The 19,443-nt window shown below is 38.0% G+C and overlaps 1 protein-coding gene across 1 annotated transcript in view; it reads left to right on the top strand.

Moving 5' to 3' along the window:
• adgrb2 (adhesion G protein-coupled receptor B2) overlaps positions 1–19,443 on the top strand; it is a 198,544-nt gene that overhangs the window by 52,021 nt on the left and 127,080 nt on the right. Inside the window, exons 2-3 of the mRNA XM_055157617.1 lie at positions 812–895; positions 4,011–4,199. Of these exons, the coding sequence (XP_055013592.1) occupies positions 812–895; positions 4,011–4,199 (273 nt within the window). The remainder of the gene's footprint in view (positions 1–811; positions 896–4,010; positions 4,200–19,443) is intronic.

Here is a 19,443-nt window from a genome sequence, read left to right as displayed (position 1 = left end):
TCAATGGCAGACTTTGCATTATAGACTTGTTTCTTTTCTTTATTTTCTTTTTTCATTTCCTCATAACAAAATGGACAGCACCAGCCAAGAACACAATGCACAGACAAATTAATACATTAAAGTGCTTACAGATTGAACAATCTGTTTGTTTAAAACACAGGTAACATCAATATATTTAAGATTTTACACAATTACATTTTTGAAGGGGTTTAAAATTTTACTTCCTGAGTATAAATTATATCACTTAACTGTTACCAAGCGACCATGTTACGCAGTGGGCCTAAACTCCTCCAGTGTAAACAGAAAATTTATAATATGATTATACAAATATAAACACCTTTATTTTGTTGTAAGTAGTAGTAGTAGTAAGTATTTTTTTTTAAGTTTTCGTAGGTGTAATTGTGCAGAACTTTTGGATACAATTCATCAATATGTGATGTCATCAATATGTGTTACTCTCTACTTCCTGTAATTTTCAACATATTTTTCAACTTTTCTTCACAAATTGCTTCTTGATTGGTGTAAAACTAGCATTTATATTTACAACATGTGTTAGTCCACCAAGTTATGTCAGAATTAGAAAATCATGAAACCTGTCATATGCATTTTAAGACAGAATAACAAACACATCAAGATAAAAACAACATCAAATCAAATTGTATACTATTTGAAATTAAACACTGACACTAATATACATTAACAACGTGCATATGACCAAATGTGAGTACTTAGGCATTGCAATAATCACGCCAAGTTCTTACATGAGTGCAGGCATCATAATCAATTTAAATGTATCTCTTTTTCTCTTCAGATCTGTATGATGACGACGACCTCAAAGTGAAAACCCAGAGACCACGATCGGCCGACCAGCCAGGTGTGTTTCAGGCACAGACAGGTGAGTGTGTGAGATGTGTGTGACTAGATGTTCCCAGTTCGGGACAACCCAACAATATTATCAATAGTGCGATGCTCAGCCCCTCACTGCTCCTCTCCTGCTGTAGATGGATACAGAAACATTTACATACAATATTGGTAAAGATGCACAATGTAACTTTTCTGGTATAGGAGTTTGTCACCTGCTTCTCTCTTTGAAGACAGAACAGCAATGGGGTAGAACATTTTCACTTTATTTTTCTTACTAGCTCCTGTAATGCTCTCAGTAAATGAAGTAAACAAAATGTTAATCAAAAGCTTGTTTAGTTTTGCATATAAATTGCTAGAATAAGATTTAGTTCCAAAGACGGTGCTCGCACTGCCTTTTGTAGCCTGTTTAGTCATTGCACAGAAATATCTAGTCAAGACTTTTTATAACTGTTGTATAAAATATTGATTTTTAATCCTGATTTACAATGTGGATAATGAAGGCATACTTATAAAATCGAGCAGCGTGCTAGCTGTCCATACAACAATAGTATTGAGAAATGTATTGAATGAGTAATTATCCAGTATTTCCTAGGGGCTATGATGCACAATTTCCAGTGGAGTTCAGCCGATAATAATGGCTAATTGACCTTTTGGCATGCGTGATTTTAAGCTTGTGTGCCACATTCAAGTTCTGCGGAAGTTGAATAATGAGTCTTGTAATGAATTAAAACTCTCTGTATATAGAGTATGTGAGGAGTGCTTGTATATATGACTCTGACTTAGACTTAGTGTTTCTATGTATATTACTAGACCTAGACTAAAAGGTATAATTATGTATGTACAAGTAAAAATACAGAAATGGCAGTAAGCCTTTCACGAAAATATTTATGAGTCTATATATTATTCATATATTATGTAGACTCATGACACAAAGAGTGAAAGCTTCACTCTGTGCCATGAGTCTGGGTAATCTATGGGTTTGACTTTTTAAAATGAGAAACAAAAAGTATTGAACTTCTTCATGATTTTTTTTTTTTTTTAGATGGACTAGTACATTTAGAATATTTTGGGAGATAATTCTGCTTCAAGTTTATTGTGTCAGTGGCATAGATTAGTTTCAGTACTATCGTTTATCATCTGTATTTTCTTCAGTAATATATCATACTTCAAAATTTGTTATCATGATAGGCCTACATGGCAGAAAGTTATCTATTCTATAAGGTTGAGTTGTTGTATGGAGTATGGTATGAATGTAGTCCTCTATCTCCTGTATGATATCGTCTCATTAAAGCTGTGTGTATACAGTGGCACAGAGGAGCAGTAGGAGTGCAGTGGAAGGAGTCCCCCTGTGAGGAAACCCTTGGCTGTGTCTTCTCCTCTGCTGTCCCCTCCCTTCTTCCTCTTCTCGAGCTGCGTTCCATCGTTCCTGCAGGCATTTGTGACGAGCTTAAGCTTTGACTCAGAGCATGTTAATGAAGATGTAATGCGATTAACGGACATGCAATTAATTTGATTTCCTCCTTTGCCGTGTGATGACGCCTCCATCAAAGGACGTGGCATTCATAAACTATTTGGAACGAAAGGATGGGGTGCCACTTGGTTAATGTTTTTCTCTTTCAAGGACGAGACTCGCTGAAGAGGAAATAATCAGACAGGAGGAATAGTCATCTTCATCCATGCCCCAGAACACAGCACATACACATACACTGACACATACACACACACTTACACACACATGCAAACACGCACATTTCACTGTGCGTTTGATCATACACAGCCCTCCAGCCCTCACCTCATAAATCATATGGGTTATTATTCTATCACCTTAGAGCCCAACGTCATGCAGCTTTACCGCCATGAATATTCAAGGAGCCCTGTAATTCAATTAGTGTTTAATTGTTGTCTTGCAACTTCAGTGGTCTTATCCAAGGGACCTGAGGCATTTTGGGGTAGGTCTTAGGTAGGGCTGGCCAATTATTCAGATTGCAATCAAGATCAAGATTCAGTCATGCCTAATTGTCAGTGATATGCTTGTTTATTTTTTATTTGCCTATCCTGTCACTAACCATACTGTTTGAAGTGGAGTTCAGACACTGGAGAAATAAGCACTATTTCTGTGTTAATTTTTGATTAAAAGTTGTTTTTGTTTATGTTTATGAAAGGCAATTTTCTTTTTGAAAAGAAACAAATAAAATTGAATCGAAAATTTAGATTGATCATTATGTAGAAAAACGCTCAGACTATTTCTATTTGTTTCTTATATCTGGTATTTATTTACTGTGAGTGCAATTATCCAACCAAGCGTGCACTAACAAAGAGTCTAAGAACCACTAAGATATTAAATTCACTGGTGCCGTCTGTAAGGCCATAAAAGCATTACCTTTCAAATAAAAATATTACATCTCAAGTCGCATTATTACTCATTACTTATTACAAGACCATTGGGCCCTCAAGCACTTTATTAAAATCAATACAGTGCAAATTTAGTTTTAAAGGCGTTTGCGATGGTCCACTTTTTATATAGACTTTCATTTAATTTCTCATAGTGCATCTGTATTGAGCATTAGAAGTACAGAAGTAAAAAGCAAACAAGTACATATTATTTCAAAAGTGCTTATTGTTGTGGCCTTTTATTTCACACTGAACCAGGGTTGTGCAACTGAAGGAATTTGGAGATTATTATTTAATTATTATTTGGATAATGGAGATTCAGTCTATTTCAAATCGTGAATGATATATGTTTGGGTTATTATTCTTTGTCAGTAAAAGCATGTGGTTTGGAGCAAAGTTCAAACTTTGGAAGAAGAATTTTAACTATATTTGGGATCAGATGGCACTGATTAAAATCATATTGTTTGTATTCAAGAACTTTTATCAGAAGCTATTTGTATTTGTTTTTATTAGACACAATAAAAATCTAAATGAAAATCAGGATGGATAAAAATTAAAGTTTTTGTTTTTTCAGAGCCTTACCCTCAAATTCATTACAGTAACTCTAAGATTTGACAATCAAACATGGACCTATTCTGTACAGCAATGGAGTCAAATACAGCATCATACACTCAGCATGTTGATGTTGAAAGCATGTCCCTTTAGTCACTGAGCTGCATTCATTGACATGGTTCTGTCTTGACTGTGTGATCCAGGAGACCCCGCGGCAGAGGAGTGGTCCCAGTGGAGTATGTGCTCTCTGACCTGTGGACAGGGCTGGCAGGTGCGCACCCGCTCGTGTGTGTCCTCTCCTTATGGGACCTTGTGCAGTGGTGCACTGCGAGAGACACGTATGTGCAACAATACTGCCTCCTGCCCAGGTGATCCGGGGATCATCAGCTCAGGTATGTGCCCTCACCTGCTTCTTTTTCTCAATACAATGACAGTTAAAGATCCTGTATTACACCAGAGTTGACTCTTGTGAGCTTTTAGCCATGTTACAATGCTGTTACTTCCTCAAAAACAAACCTGGAGTTGTGTTTTATTTACACATGTTTGAGTAATCGTTTATCATTAGTCTGTCTACATATTCATAGCTCAAAATGCTCTGTTCCACCTTGTGATGTCATGAAGAGGTAGTTTTTTTCATGAAGAACTTTTACCTTTTCTTCAGCAGAGCTTGGCAATTCCACGGCTGAACTTGTCCAAACAATTGTGTAGAGTGTGTAGAGTGGAGCACTTCCTGTATTCCCACATCACGAAGTGGAACAGCGGGTTTTCTAAGAAGGACTCAGCCTAAATTTGTTTGTGTGTCAAACATGAGTGAATGAAACAAAACACAACTCCAGGTATGTTTGTGATGAGGGAACAGCATTATAACATAGATCAGAGAATAGCATGATATGGGCCCTTTAAACAGAATGGTTTGTCAGGATTTGTAACAGTAGGAATATTATGGGACCAGAAGTTACCAAATGGATTGATTGGTTGTACATAGTTGTGGTAAAAAACCCTGTTACCATTTAAAGCTTTTAGTCATGTAATAATATAGTTCCATAAAACAGGCGTGACAAGCAAGTTATTTCTTCATTCATGCTCACTCATTCCTAATCTTACGTGTGTGCGCAAACAGATCTCCTCCATCGTCTGATGTCATGAAGTGATCTTCCCAAGTTTTTCTCCTTCCTCGGACTAGTTGTGATCATTTAAGCACCACTACAAATAATGTTTTACTTGTTTACCTGTGTTCATAAAAATATATTTAAACGTGCATTCTGTAACTTTTCTGGCGGAGTGTCTGTCACCTGCTCTTCTCCATGGAGATATACTGGGATATTCCAGACTAAGCATTAACATCTCCATGGAGACAAGCAGGTGGCACATCTTCCACCAGAAAAATTACACAGTGCACATTTAAATTTAATTTCAGCCATATTATTACCAGGGTGAAATTTCCAGAATACAGCATAATTCATAGAAACATACTGTGATTAAAGGTATACAATATATTTTTTGGACTATAAGTCACACTTTTTTTCATAGTTTGGGTGGTCCCGTGACTTATACTCCGGTCCGACTTATATATTAAAACTTTCACAACCCCGAGAGGGCGCGCTAGGCTTGTGTGCCAGTATCTGCTACTCCTATTACTCCTGTACCACTGACACTTGGCTCTACTGTGCATGTTTCCTGCTGAAAGAGTCGCTGTCCTGTCTCGGATCATGTCAGTCAATAGCACCATTACTTCTGTACCACTGAAAATTTTAAATTTAAACAAATTTAGAAAGACAGTTGAGAAGACTGGACACAAATATCCTCTAAAAGAGAATAATATTTTGCAGATTACAAGCTGCAAACAGCGAAATATATAAAAATGGTAATGGAGCAGCAAAAAGAAAGTTTGGAGTGAGCGAGAAACTTGTGACAACCGGGAGGGTGTGCCATGCAGCTTTCCTGCAAGTCACTGGATGGATCGACAAAGCATGGACTTCAGTGACAACTGAAGCCATCCTGTCAGGATTCAGAAAGGCCGGAATAATTCTAACTGGAACTGATGCTGAGTCTGATGACAGCTATGCAGAAGAGTTTTCAGTGGATTTAGTGATTTGGAGTAAGTTTGAGAGTTTGATAAATTGTTGTGCATAGTTATTTGAATAAATGTTCATATGTTATAACTTGTCTTTCAAGATGAAATGTCAGTTCCTGGTCACAGGCAACTTATAGTCCGATGAGATTTATATATGTTTTTTCTTCTTCATTACGCATTTTTTGGCTGGTGCAACTTATACTCCAAAGCGACGTATAAAATACAGACCGAAAAAACTTTTCTGGAGTTACATTAAACTTATGTTTCACCATGGAGGTAACAATAGCTGAACAAACAAAGTCCAACTCCAGATTTAATACTATACAATGTAACATTCCAGGCAAAGCTATAGCATTTTCATTTGATGACTGACGCTCCTCCTGAAAAGGAACACAGCATACCTTAACCTGCCCTGACCTAACCTTAGTTGGAAATGCAGAAAATTATTCAAGCAACTCTTGGAATTTTGTCTTCCATTTTACACCACATCCAGGCTTTTTAACAGAATCTGCTTATACAATGAACGCTTCCCCAGAGCACATCCCATTCTAGAATATATGTTTTTATAATATTTCACGTTTACTGTAGTATGTCAATGTCAAAAGTGTTTACAGCGAAACAAATACAAATGGTACCGTGAAATATATGCACACAGCACGCAAACATGTCTGAGTGTTTTTGGGGAGGGAAAGTGCACCGAATGGAAATGTCATCTTGTCATTTCAATTCGCGCTCGTGGCCAGCTGAGAGCGAGGCAGACACGGGCAGACGAAGCGCCGGATAACACCTCCGTTCAGTGTCAGCAGGGCTATTAAACTCGCCACCACTGCCACGCGCGCTAGGCTATCTTTAGCTCTCCTCCGCTCCTTCTTTCAAAAACGATGCTATCCTGCTGTTACATCGGCTTCATAATTGCCATTTTATTGTTACATGCGATTTTCAGAGCCAGGCACAAAAAGAAACAGTGACCAAGCCCAGTCTCGGTGTCCCTGAATAACTGGAACACCTGACTAATTTGGCTCATGTTTGATTACAAGTGTTTGCGCTGCTCTGTGGAGGGTCCTGTTTAGGTTTGATTGCTGTGATTGCAGTGGAAGTGAAGTAATGGCTCTTCTTTTTCTGTCGCTTCTTGTGAATACTCAAATATATTACAATGGCACAAATGTTACACAATACAAAATGGTGTTTTGGAATATTGTATTTGTCCTCACTGCAACCGAATGCTCAAATATCTGACTAAATTATAGGTGCTCTGTATTAGTTTTTCCACTGACTCTGGTGCACGAACGAAATCAACATTTTTGAGTAGAAACGTAATAAAACATGAATGTAATATTATAAATAGTATAAAGAAGCATAAAGTAAACATATATATGAATATAATAACCAGCTCACCATGGAGCTGTCTGGAATAGTTAGGGTTAACGGTGGTGTGTGTTTCCATGCACTGGGTCCAGGGACAGGGGTCTGTTACATGAAAGGACCTGAGATGAAAAATAGCTTTTTGGGCTAATTCTGGTACATTTACAGAAATGTTGATGAATGTTCACTGTCCCTGCCAAATAAACCAAATAAATAACTAAAAAACTGTCATCACCCAAGCAAATGTTTTTCTTAATTAATCAAATGTAAATCGTACCTGAATTAAATGGTATTATCACAAGGCTGATGCCAGTAGTAAACAAAAAGTAACCCTAGCATAAACAGGAAACTATGTCTGGCTTATCATAAGCTTTTATGGCTGTTCATCAGAAGATAAAGTCAGCATTTGGTAAAAAATAATTATTTGGTTACTAAATCTGATTATTGCTTCATTCGGCTTCCTTCTTGTCCTGTCATTGTGTTGAACAGTACATTGCTTCTCCTTAGCTAAAGCAGACCTGGAGCTTATCCGTGCTAAAGCTCTTATGGTGCCTCGTCTGGACTGGACCTCTAAACGGACCTTATGGAGCACTTTGGATAATGGAACACTTTCAGACCACTCAGCTCCACCCCGTACCACCACCATGGAAAAGTGGCTTATAAAACTTTTTTGGTGAATGTAATATCACCTAAAAAATAGTTCATTGTACAAAAATGATGGTATGAGAAAAGTTGAAACTAGCTTTGTTCAATTTGAAGTTTGTCTTTGAGAGTGTCATGCATAGATAAGAATGTTAGACTGTCAGGGTATGTTTATTTATGGATTTATTTATTCTTGTCAAATAAAGGTCATAAAGGGTTGTAGCTTTAGGGGTGAATTTGGAGCCAGTTCCACATTAGGCATAGGAATTGGTTTACAGACAAAAGAGCAGAATAAAAACACCAAGATCATGCAGAGTGGGTTAATTAAAACATTTTAAGACCAAAACGAGGAGAGTGATAGCAACAGTTACGTAGAGGGGGCGATGTTTTCTCAGTACAAAGTGATTTGGAGCATGTATTGATGGAGCCGGAAGCGCATCCATGCTCACTTATGGTTATGATAAATTCTGCAAGAAAACAGCTAATAGCAACAGATTTCTTTTTATCAAATGCAATTCAACATTTTGTCAGTAATCTCAACCTGCCATTTCTTTTGTTTACATGATGCTCAAAACTAGAGCCCGACCGATATATCGGTTGGCCGATATTATCGGCTGATATGGACACCTGGATGCATATCGGCTATCGGCCGATATGCTTGCTGATAGGGGCCGATATTTCACGTGGGCATTGATACAATGTTAAAAATCTTAGACTCTCTACATTCTGTTCATTTAATCCAATTTACAGACAGATAAATGTCCTAATATGTGGCTCCGCATCAGTATTTATCTACGGAGTCATTTGTCTGTGTGTGTCCGTACTGTCCCTGAACACACCACAGAGTCGCGTCACTCACGTGTGTTTGTTTACACCCGCAGCGGTGCGCAACACTGAGATTATATTCTTTTTACGGACAATCGGTTTGAGTCTGGATTAAAAGGACATTTATTAGTGCAGATTTGTGATGTGAGGAGGAGCCTGTATGAGCGGTGAGTGTTGGAAATATGTCGACTTTGAAGCTAGTTTTGATCATTTGTTATGGGTTAGCTGCTGTAGCTCCCGCACATAAACAGACTGTTTTCTATTGGTCTATTGTAAAGTGACTATATTGGCCGTATATTTGCTACTGGACCTGCATTGATATGTAAATGAGCTGTGAATAGACGTGTGAATTATGACATTTGCACATATAATAAATTACCGCGGCGCGCACGTATTTACGGCTAAAGGCTAATAGCGATTGTTTATTTACTAGTTATGGGTCGGTCGCGAACGAAATGACTCTTAGAGCCGGCTCTTTGAAGCGAACGACGGGAGCCTGATCCTTATTGGGAGCCGTGTTTTCTCTTTCTCTCACTTTTTTTCTCTTCACGCCGCGTGCAGACTCGTGGTTTGACAGCGGCAGCGGCTGAAAACGAAACTTTGAGAAATTTGCGTGTACATAGGATAAAAAAAAGGAGCATATTTGGCTGTAGTTTAGCATAAAATAAATAAGTCCCGGTTTAGTCCTTTTTCAGTCCTGGTTTAGACCTGGTTCAGTCCTGATTCAGTCCTGCTTTAGACGTGCTTTAGTCCTGCTTGCAACAAAACAATCTGAAGAGCCGCTTGGGAGCCAAAAGAACCAGCAGCTTTTAGTGAGCCGAGCCAAAAGAGCCGGTTCTCTAAAAAGAACTGGAATACCCATCACTAGTGTCTAGAATGTGATGCAAAAATGCCATTAAGCCAACCTACTGTCTGTAAATATGATGTAAAGAGGCAGAATAACAATAAATGTTGCCTAAATAAACCCAATTTAAAATCCACCAGAGCCAAACCTAAGTTTTTTTTTAACAATTCAACATTTACAGTGAATTTTTACATCACTAAATATATTGGCGATTATATCGGCTATCGGCAGCTCCAACTCCCATTATATCGGTTTCATATCGGCCACAGCAAAATCCATATCGGTTGGGCTCTACTCAAAACACATACTCTTATCTCCTTAAATGGTAACTAGCTTCTGTCATTTCAGACCACTGCAATTAAAAGCGTTACACCCCAGAGGGACAGTATTGTTCATTTTAAGTTCCTCTGCTATTGAAGTAAGACTCTGCCTCAAGTGAACCAAAGCAAGGTTTTGACTGAGTGCACAAACCCCAAGTGAGCTAGCTCTCTGGTGCATAAACAAATAATCATGGCAGTTAATAGACAGGGTTTGAGTGACATATTGAGAACAAGTAGGAAACACATCACCGCTCCACGTATGTAATGTATGTACTACAAGAGTTCCGCTGGCATGTGAATGGTGGAATTTTTGCATATAATGAATCGTCTCTGCCTGTGTTGTGCAAATGCTCCGGCCTAATTTTTGATGCGTCCCTTGCGAGTGCGCGTTCTTTCCGACATAAAAGTCAACACTGTCAATCTTCCATCTCGCAAACCCATCCTTAAAACTGGGGGAAACGGGACTAGGAACAACTCCCTTCCCTGTCAGTGCATATGCTAATCATGTTTTTATGCTAATCCGCCAATGCGATTTGTATGTCTAAGTGGCTCATTTCCCATTCACTGTCGATATTAATATTCTCAGGCGTGCCTTTGGCATATTGGTTGGTGTGTTATGGCGTTTATTTTTCCCTATTTGGGTTCTCTGATGTATTGGGGTACACAGGGACATGAAGGGTTACATCAGGGGGTTTGCCTCTTAGGATCTACAGTAAATTCAAACAGACAAAGTGTTGAGATGTGCTCGAAGAATGTCATTTACAGTGTTTACCCAGTCAAATGTGCTCAAGCTGGCTAATTATTGTTGTGTCATTTGAGAATGTTGTTTTCCAATCTTGGTTTATGCCAGTGTAAAAAAGGATTCTAATCATATATCTAAGTTTATACAATGTCTTTTCATTTGTTCTTGTTTTTTGTTAGTTAGTTTGTTTGTTTTTTACCAGTAGCTGGTAGATGTCAGCCTGTCTAATTACAAACTGGGACTTTATTTTTTATTAATTACTTAAAAAGTCATATAACTCTGTGTTTGCCACAAAATGTATTTATTTATGCATCTAGTTTTTAGTTATATGCATTCACAAAATAGATGGTCAGGCATAAACCTAACTGATTCAGTGCGTTATGTTGAAGAAATATTTTTTGGTCATAAAGGCACAATGAATGAACAAAAAGAAGAGAGACTGAAATAACAAACAAGAGCCAGTTCCTTCATTCCCACTTCCTGTTCATGAATTAACTCTGCAGTTTGCTACACTCTCCTCATGTAGCACAGATAAATGAGCTCAAAACACTTCATCTCAGACACGTTTTTCTTCCATTCAAAGGTAAGGAATGTGTTTTGTTTTAAAAAGGTACTACAATCACAACTGAAAGTTGGTTTTCAGTGCCTTAACTTGCAGATAGTGGACACATCACTCATTTTTGTCTTTCTTAGTATCTGGATCAGGCCATTCAATGATTGCTGCAGGTTCTGGGGCTTAGGTAGGTATAAGTGATGATTGAGATCAGAGAGAGTATTTTTAGGTATAAAACTTAAGAACCAAAACACCAAATGAAATCCTCAACAACTTGGACATTATGTCTGATGTTCCATTTTTATTAAGAATTAAGAATAAAAAAAATACAACTTTTTATCATTTCAAAGCCATATTTCATTGGAACAACCGTTAAGTGGTACGTGAACCTCATATCTGGGGGCAAAGAAAGGTCATGGTTATGAAATATGAAATGAGAATTCCACCCTCCCTTTAACAAACTATTGATCCACACAGGAAATTATTTGGACTTCAATGTGAACAAACTATCTATGAGTCTATAGTGTATTGTGAAAGTGTGTGGGCTGCTGTGACTTGGGGCACTATGTGTGTCTGCGAGAGTTACAGATGATCAAAGAAAAAACAGCTTGGACAGAAAGCCAATGAAGAGGAAATGCACATTATTTTTCTGCTAGTTTCTCCATGGATAAAACTCTTAAATTAAGGCAATACATATAATCAAATTGAACTGGAATTCTTGACAAACCAAAGTAATTGTTCCCAACTAAATTAGCTAATTGATAAAGTAAAAATATGCACTCCAAGTACTAAAATTCACTTGCTCTTTTTAGCTTATGTTGCCGTTGACACTGTAATTTGGCTCTGGAACAATGTGGTATTATACATGTGGGTGAGCGAGTGCAGCAGGCTTTAAAAAGTGGTTGTAGAAGAACCAAACCTGCCAGCAACAATAACGAGTGTGCAATACCACACACTGCGAGGTGTGTGTAACACTGGTGTATTGTGTTTTTGTAAGCTATGGACTGATGTAATGCTGAATGTAGGAATAGTAGGTTAATATATACTTTATAAGTAAGTATAACTACGTAATGCTTTGTTGAGGTGTTGTATTGGTTGTATTGTACATGCGATGTGATGTGTTGTTATTTTAGACTGTGCTGATTGTATTTGCATTGTTTCTGTAACTGAAGGACTGCAGATGGAAACTAGCTGTTCAGTTATTGAACATTAACATATTGTTACTTTGCAGTGACATCAAACTGGGAGTGTTCTACATGTATCTTTATGGTGGAATGTTCCAAAGAGTTTAAAGATAGTTTGAAAACTCAAGATAAAAGAGAGGAAGGACTTCAACAGCACATATCAGCAAATGTTATAGTTCCAGCTAAGTCCATTCTTTATGGTCAGATTGTATTGAAACAAAACTCAGATTAAAGTCCAACTTGAGTAACAGAGCTTCAGACACAGCAGAGTCTCCAGTTCGCATTACATCCCCAGGGAATGTTGATGACAAAAGAATATCTCTGTTTTTATGAGCTTAATGTCTCATTGTCCCTTCAAATAAAGACTAAATGAAACGGGCTCGATAACCTTTCAAACAAAAACATTTAGAGAATATATTTCCATAAAAAAGTCACAATGTTGAAGCAATTATTCTTTTAATAATACTGCTGCTCCACTTTGCCCCTGTGTAAAATGACTGAAATTGATGGTAATCATAGTAATTAATTGTGATAAGGCCACAAACAGTAAATGGTAAAAATGAATGTAGATTTGTTTTTGTAAACTAGCCATTTGTTATCATTACATCTTATTTGTGCAGGCGGTTAGTTATTTATTCAGGAAAGCATGTGTTCTTGCATACATTAAATAAAATGTGTAGCGCTAGCTTGAAATTGCATCATTTGAGTGTCCTTTTTTCATAACATTTCTTCCTCACTGAGCGTATTTTGTGCTTTTTAGGTGAACTTTAGTTTTTCTGAAAAGGGCATAACCACACATCTGTCACTGCGTTGTTGTTTGATCAGCCAAGAGATCATTATGGGAATATTTTTTTTCATTCAGTGTTGGGGCTGGAGTAAACATGCTTTTATCCACCCCCTGTGACTGTAAGCCCTGCATAGAAGCCATTCATTTAGATTCAAGCTGTTAAATAAAAACAGCTTTGTGTTTGGAGCCAGATACAAGTCATATCTGATGCATTTGCCCTTCTCATGCTTTGTTCAGGGTTCTCACCTGAAAACAGCACCTGTGGCTAACACCACACAATGCTAATCAGTGCAGTGATCTTGTTTTTCTTCGCAATCTTGCTCTTGTTTAATTCCTTTTCACAATGTCCCTATCTTAACTTCATCTGCAGATTTTTTCTCGCTAAAATGGCCCAGTCTCTCGCTCTTTTATAGGCTAATTGATTACCATTATGCAGTCTGATTCCAGCTACACTTTTACCCACTTCGAAAAATGGAGTTGGGTTGAATTTGTAATATCGTTTCAATCCTGCAGTGCGATTCTGCGGCGTGGCTAAATAACACAAATGAATTGTATTTTGCCGCTTGTTATTCCGCTGCGTGGCTCTGTTTACCTCTCTGGAGAAATGTGAGCAATTCCAAATCTAATATCTCAAATATAACGTCTCTCTACATTGAGGATATCATAATTTATTAACAATTCCATTATGTGAGTCAAAATATGAACTTGAAACTGATCTGTCCACTCACTGTATCTCTAGTCTATCCAGTGCTGTGTGCCAACTTAAAAAAAGTGACTTTGATTGTTATAAGTGGTCCCAGTTGACTTATCACATTACTAACTCTGTACATACTACTTATACTTCAGTTGCCGGAAACTGTTAGGTCTTTAGTCGTTATGAAAACCATGTTTAAGAGCTTTGACAGCTGTCAAAGTTACATCAGTGTGACTCATAATGATAGACCATTTGCTGTGAAATCTGTAAGTTTTGAATTTGGCCTCAAGTTGCCCTCAAATGGAAAGTTTTTGACTATACTTGTGTATTTTAAATTCTTGTGCCTTTTTGCATATGATGCAATATGTCTTCACAACAGATGCTGCCTGAAAATGGATTGCATTAAAGCTGGAGAGTGTACTGTAAAAGTGTACTGTAAAAGCCACACTTTGTGACAAAATGAGAGTGCTGTGCACTGTCTGCATCTAATAATGCAGTATTTTAGCACTCACTAACCTTAGGACATAAGCATTTGTAGGACTGACTGCACTTGTGTGGTTCGCCATTGTTTCATATAGCCGTCTGAAAAAAAGTAGTTTTGAACACAAGCCTGAAAAATCATCATTTATATAAATATGAAAAATAGGCCAAAGTGCTGAGAGAGCACTTAACTAGTTTGATATATTTAAATATACATTTTGTCCTTTTGTGGTTAGGAAATCAGGTACCCCAGCTTTGAATGTATTCATGTACAGTTTCTGTGCAATGCCTAGAAACATTTCATTTCAAGTGGGAGTTGAATCATATAGTGTGACCTCGGTTAATGTTGGTTTGAATAGGTCTTTTACATCACTAAAAGAACAGAAATTTGACCATGTAGAGTCTCGTTCAATGTTTCAATGTTGGTTACATTGCCTTTGCTCTAGCTATGACCAAAAAGAGATTAAAACATATTTATTAGATGGAATGATAGTTGAAAGGTGGATGCCAGAGTGTGAGGTAGGGCAAATATGAAAATGGGCATTGAGGGGCAGTGAGAAGTGACTGGATATTTACTGACCCTGCTCCTAAACCTACTTTCTTAACATTACCATTGACATCTGCCTTTGTGCCCAGCCTAAACGCTGACCTAACATATCTCTCAGGCAGGGCATCTGGTGCAAAATAGACCACTCTTTGTTTATTAATATGAACAGACCTTTGGAACACAACTGTTACCTTCTATGTGAATGGTCATATCTTCTGTCACTGTCACAGACTGCAACATGTTTTGATTGATATCTCATTCTTTTGTGAGTCTTCCACAGTGTTTTTAATATCACCATCAACTTTGTTCTTTTAGTTTCTCCTTGTGCTACTCTGAGACTTCCCTCACACAGCAAGGTTAATTATTTATACACATGATTTATTTAGATTTGCTTCCACAGCCCCGGCAATATTCTCCACTCAGCTGCCGCCTCAAACTTTTCTCCCTTCATCCCTTCTTTTATCTCTTTAGCAACATCTCTTCAAGTCTGACTTCCCCCTCTGACACAAACACATGTAACCCGTCAGTGTCAGTGGGATACAGGGGGACAACATAGCAAAGGTTATTAAGAAATTGCACTTTTGTGGACAAAAATATACCAGTTCTTTCTTCAGTAATTCCTATTTGAATACAGACTTTTGGAGTTCAACATATGTCAGTTCTGTGTATCAGTGGTTCTCAAAGTTTTCTTACTAAGTGCTACCAAAAAAAGAGAGAAAAAAGTCTTCGAAGTACCACCAGATCAAAACCAGAATTATAAATCTAGGGCTAAACCAGGTGTAAAACAGGACTATATAACACATGATTACATTAGTTCAAAAGCCCAATAGTGGACAAAAATATGGTTAAAAGAACCACTGCAAATACAGAGATCCATCCCACACATGACCAGTGGATAAATTGTCTCATGTTTTTGCATATTGAAAAGACAAGGTACTCTTGCAGGCTTGACTACATAATTCAAAAAAACATGACAGCCATTTCTTAAATTCATGGACACATAAAATGGATAACATACCTTAGCATAGTTATAGCCCTAAGCCTCTAATGAAGTAACTGGCAAGGGCTATTGTTTCTTCTTCCTTATTTTTTCCAATTTCCTATTTTTCCTTGCAAACAATCACGATTTTGAGGGCCTTAATGTCATTGAAAAGTCCCCAAACTGATCACGGAATTGAGTGAGCCGGTGAAAAATCTGATAAAACAGGCATCGTGACAATGCCCAAAGTGACCCGATGCAGCAGCGCCGCCTAGACGTGGACCCTGATGGGAGTAGGGACAAGCAAAGTAGTTGGCATTGGCAAACGAAATTTGAAACAGAGATAACAAAATGACAAAAAGTATTTCAAAAAATCATACACGCTAGGGGTGGCACGGTTCATGGAAAAAAACAAAACAAAAAAACGTTCAGTTCGCTTGTCACAGTTCGGGACGTGTGCGTACCGTATGGTTTCCACGGTTCCTGGCTTGCGCATTATAGCCTCGTGCCTGTATGTGACCTGTTTCACTTTGGCATAAAAGAAGAGGTGTGGAGGGTGGGTGCTGCACGTCACATGTAGAAATGGCAAGTAAGAGAGAACAGGGCTGCCCGGAGATGGAGGATGCGCCCGTGGCATTACCTCGCGAAACCACAGCCGCACGTCACCGCACAGGCAGCTCCACCGGCAGCTTCAGCAGGACGTACACGCGCAGCAATGGCTCTGTGTTTGTCAATGGGAAAGCCGATCAAACTTGACTGGGCGTGTTTTTGCCCTACGCGAGCGTAAAAATTGCAACTTTTGGATGCGTAACTTTTAGAATGCATGGAAAGTGAATGTGTGCGGCTCCACTGTACGCGTTAGACGCGTGTATGGAGCTGCATGTCCTGCGCGCATAGATTTCTGAAAATAGGATCCGTCGTATTTTTTGACGCTCTACGTGAGCGTAGGCGCGTATCCCCGTCAGAATACACAGAGAGCATGAATCTTTGGTTGTAGTTGCCCGTTTACTCCTGGGACAGGTATGTGTCATGTGAAAGAGCCCAGGTCCAGAGACACTGTTAATAAGTGCTTTAAAAGTTACTTTTGAAATCCTCGCGTTTGCTGTGGTGAGCCTGTACAGAAGGTAAATACTAGTCTGTTCAGCTGTTAGTTTCACTGTAGACCTGATACAAGTGGCTAAACGCGCCCAGTCAAGTTTGATCGTCTTTCCCATTGACAAAAACAGAGCCAGTGCTGTGCGTGTACGTCCTGCTGCAGCTGCCGGTGAAGCCGCCTTTATGTTGACGTGCGGCTGTGGTTTCACGAGATAACGCACGTAAACGCTGACGTGTACAGTGGAGCCAGGCCCTTAACCCTTCATCCAAGAGCACAATCTCACTAAACCAAGTATCTCCACTCCTGAGGAGGGTGCGGAAGGTGGTAACATTTTTTCACCGAAGTACAACCTAGGACAAGCCTATTTCCAATAATAATGTGCTTAAAGTCAAGTGAAATTCAGTTTGTGTATGATTACATTACTAACTATAATTGTATAACTTTTTTAATGCTATATCCTAAATTGTGGATAATTAAGCTAACATAGCATATGATAAAGTATATTTCTGGAGATTAATGATTATAAAGAAAAACTTACAACAAGAGCTGTACCGAACCGAAAACTGCGACCTTAAACCACAATACGAACCAAACCGTGAATTTTGTGATCTGTGCCACCCCTAATATACGCACATTCTTAGTCCAATCATGCAAAGATCACTAATGCGTGATCTCGGACTGAATGTAATTTACTATAAAGTATAGAAAAAGTGTACGCTATACCATACACAGGAAATGTCAGAGTTATTGGGTTTGTACCAAATTTGTGGATTCAATTCTATGCTTGACTATAAGCAAAAAAAAAACATGTTATGCACATGGGATATTTTTCACGGTTGGCCAGCAGGAACGCAAAGACTCCCCCCCCCAAAAATATTTAAAAAAATCTTACACGCATATGCTTAGTTTAATTGTGCTGAAATTTGAATTACTAATGGCTGCTCTTGGCCAGAATGTAATATACTATAAAGTATATGAAAAGTGAACTGTATAGCACCCGCTGCCATACATGTGAAATGTTGTGAATCATCATCGGATTTGTACCAAATTTGGGAATTAATTCAATGAATGACAAGAAGCAAAAAAATATATTACAGCATTTTTCACACTGGCAAGCAGGGGCACAAAGAAAAAAAACATTTAAAGGTGCACTGTGTAATGTTTCTGATGGAGAATCTGTGGGCCTGGGCAGCTCTTGAAAAGGGACAATAGCATGCCATCATTGCCACGAGCGACTATAATATATAATTTATTTTTGTTGAAAAAAAAAAAAAGCACATCTAATGGTGTCTGGTAAAAATACTGTGTAGCTTGCTGTTGGAAATGTATGAATAAAACTGTAAAAAAAATAAATGAAAAAAACTGCTGTATGAATACTGTCACTGTAGATAATCCATTAGTAAGGGATCTATAGAAACACATTTAGGAGAGGATCTTTTCTTTAGCATTAGGAAAAAGTCAGTGGCAATTTTAGTCAAAGATGCATTTGCCCCTGAACTAACAGATTCCTGGCTAGTGGACAGTAGTGGGCTGTCACCACAAATACAATATAAGCAAAGCCATTCAATAGAGCTTCAGAATCAATCATCTTAATTCAATCACAGTTTCAATGGTCACAATTAGATAAATGTAAAGGCAGCTAATCCAAAACAGACACAAAAGATAAAATCCTCCAGCTAAAGTAGTAGTAGCTGAAGTATATAAGGTGTGTCACGATAATTAATATATCGATTTATTGTTCAATATATGAAAGCTAGAACAATCTATTTTGAGGCTCAATATGTATTGTGTATTTTATTTGCAAAGGGATTGAGATTGTTGTTATTTTAGCTGAAATACAATAAGATTTGAGCTGTAAAAGGTTGAATAACAAACTTCTATGGTTAATTATTGGTTCATTCTGCTATTTATTTGTTGCAGCTCAGGCTTTTTAATCACACTGTCTATTTAAAGTAGCTTTATGCCACTGATATTTCAATATTATCGTTTATTGCAGTATATCTGACTCAAAATGTGTTATCAAAATAAAAAGAATACGAAATATCCTTTATGCATCCATATATTGTAAATAAAAAGTGCTAGCTCAACAATGTAGTCCTCTAGAAACATCATCTGAGAAAAGAAGTCAGAAATCTCCAACAGTTACCTTACCTGGATGAAATGTGCACCATCATCTGAATCTTAATTTCAAAACATAAACCTGTTCTCGATCCTAATGATTCAGAAAAAATCACAAATGAACGTGTTCTTTTGAGTGAATGACAGTGGCTGAATACAAAGTGGTGTGCAATGTTATTCCTATTCCACTTTAAGTCGCTCCAGGGGTATGTCAACTATCAGTTTGAAACCTTGATATGAAATGCTTGATATTCATTAAGCATCGACCGGATTCCGAGCTGTAATAATTGTATTGATGCTTGAGTATTTGCTTGTATGGCCTTGGGGTGAGAAAACATCTGTGTGTAGGCATGGTGTCAGCTAATATGCATTTCCTGACAAAATCATGG

This window comes from Boleophthalmus pectinirostris, unplaced genomic scaffold, assembly GCF_026225935.1.
Source record: "Boleophthalmus pectinirostris isolate CB_2022bp ecotype Guang Dong unplaced genomic scaffold, ASM2622593v1 HiC_scaffold_21, whole genome shotgun sequence".
Lineage (NCBI taxonomy): Eukaryota > Metazoa > Chordata > Actinopteri > Gobiiformes > Gobiidae > Boleophthalmus > Boleophthalmus pectinirostris.
The sequence above is the reverse complement of the archived record's forward strand: the minus strand, read 5'-3'. Positions and strand labels throughout refer to the sequence as shown.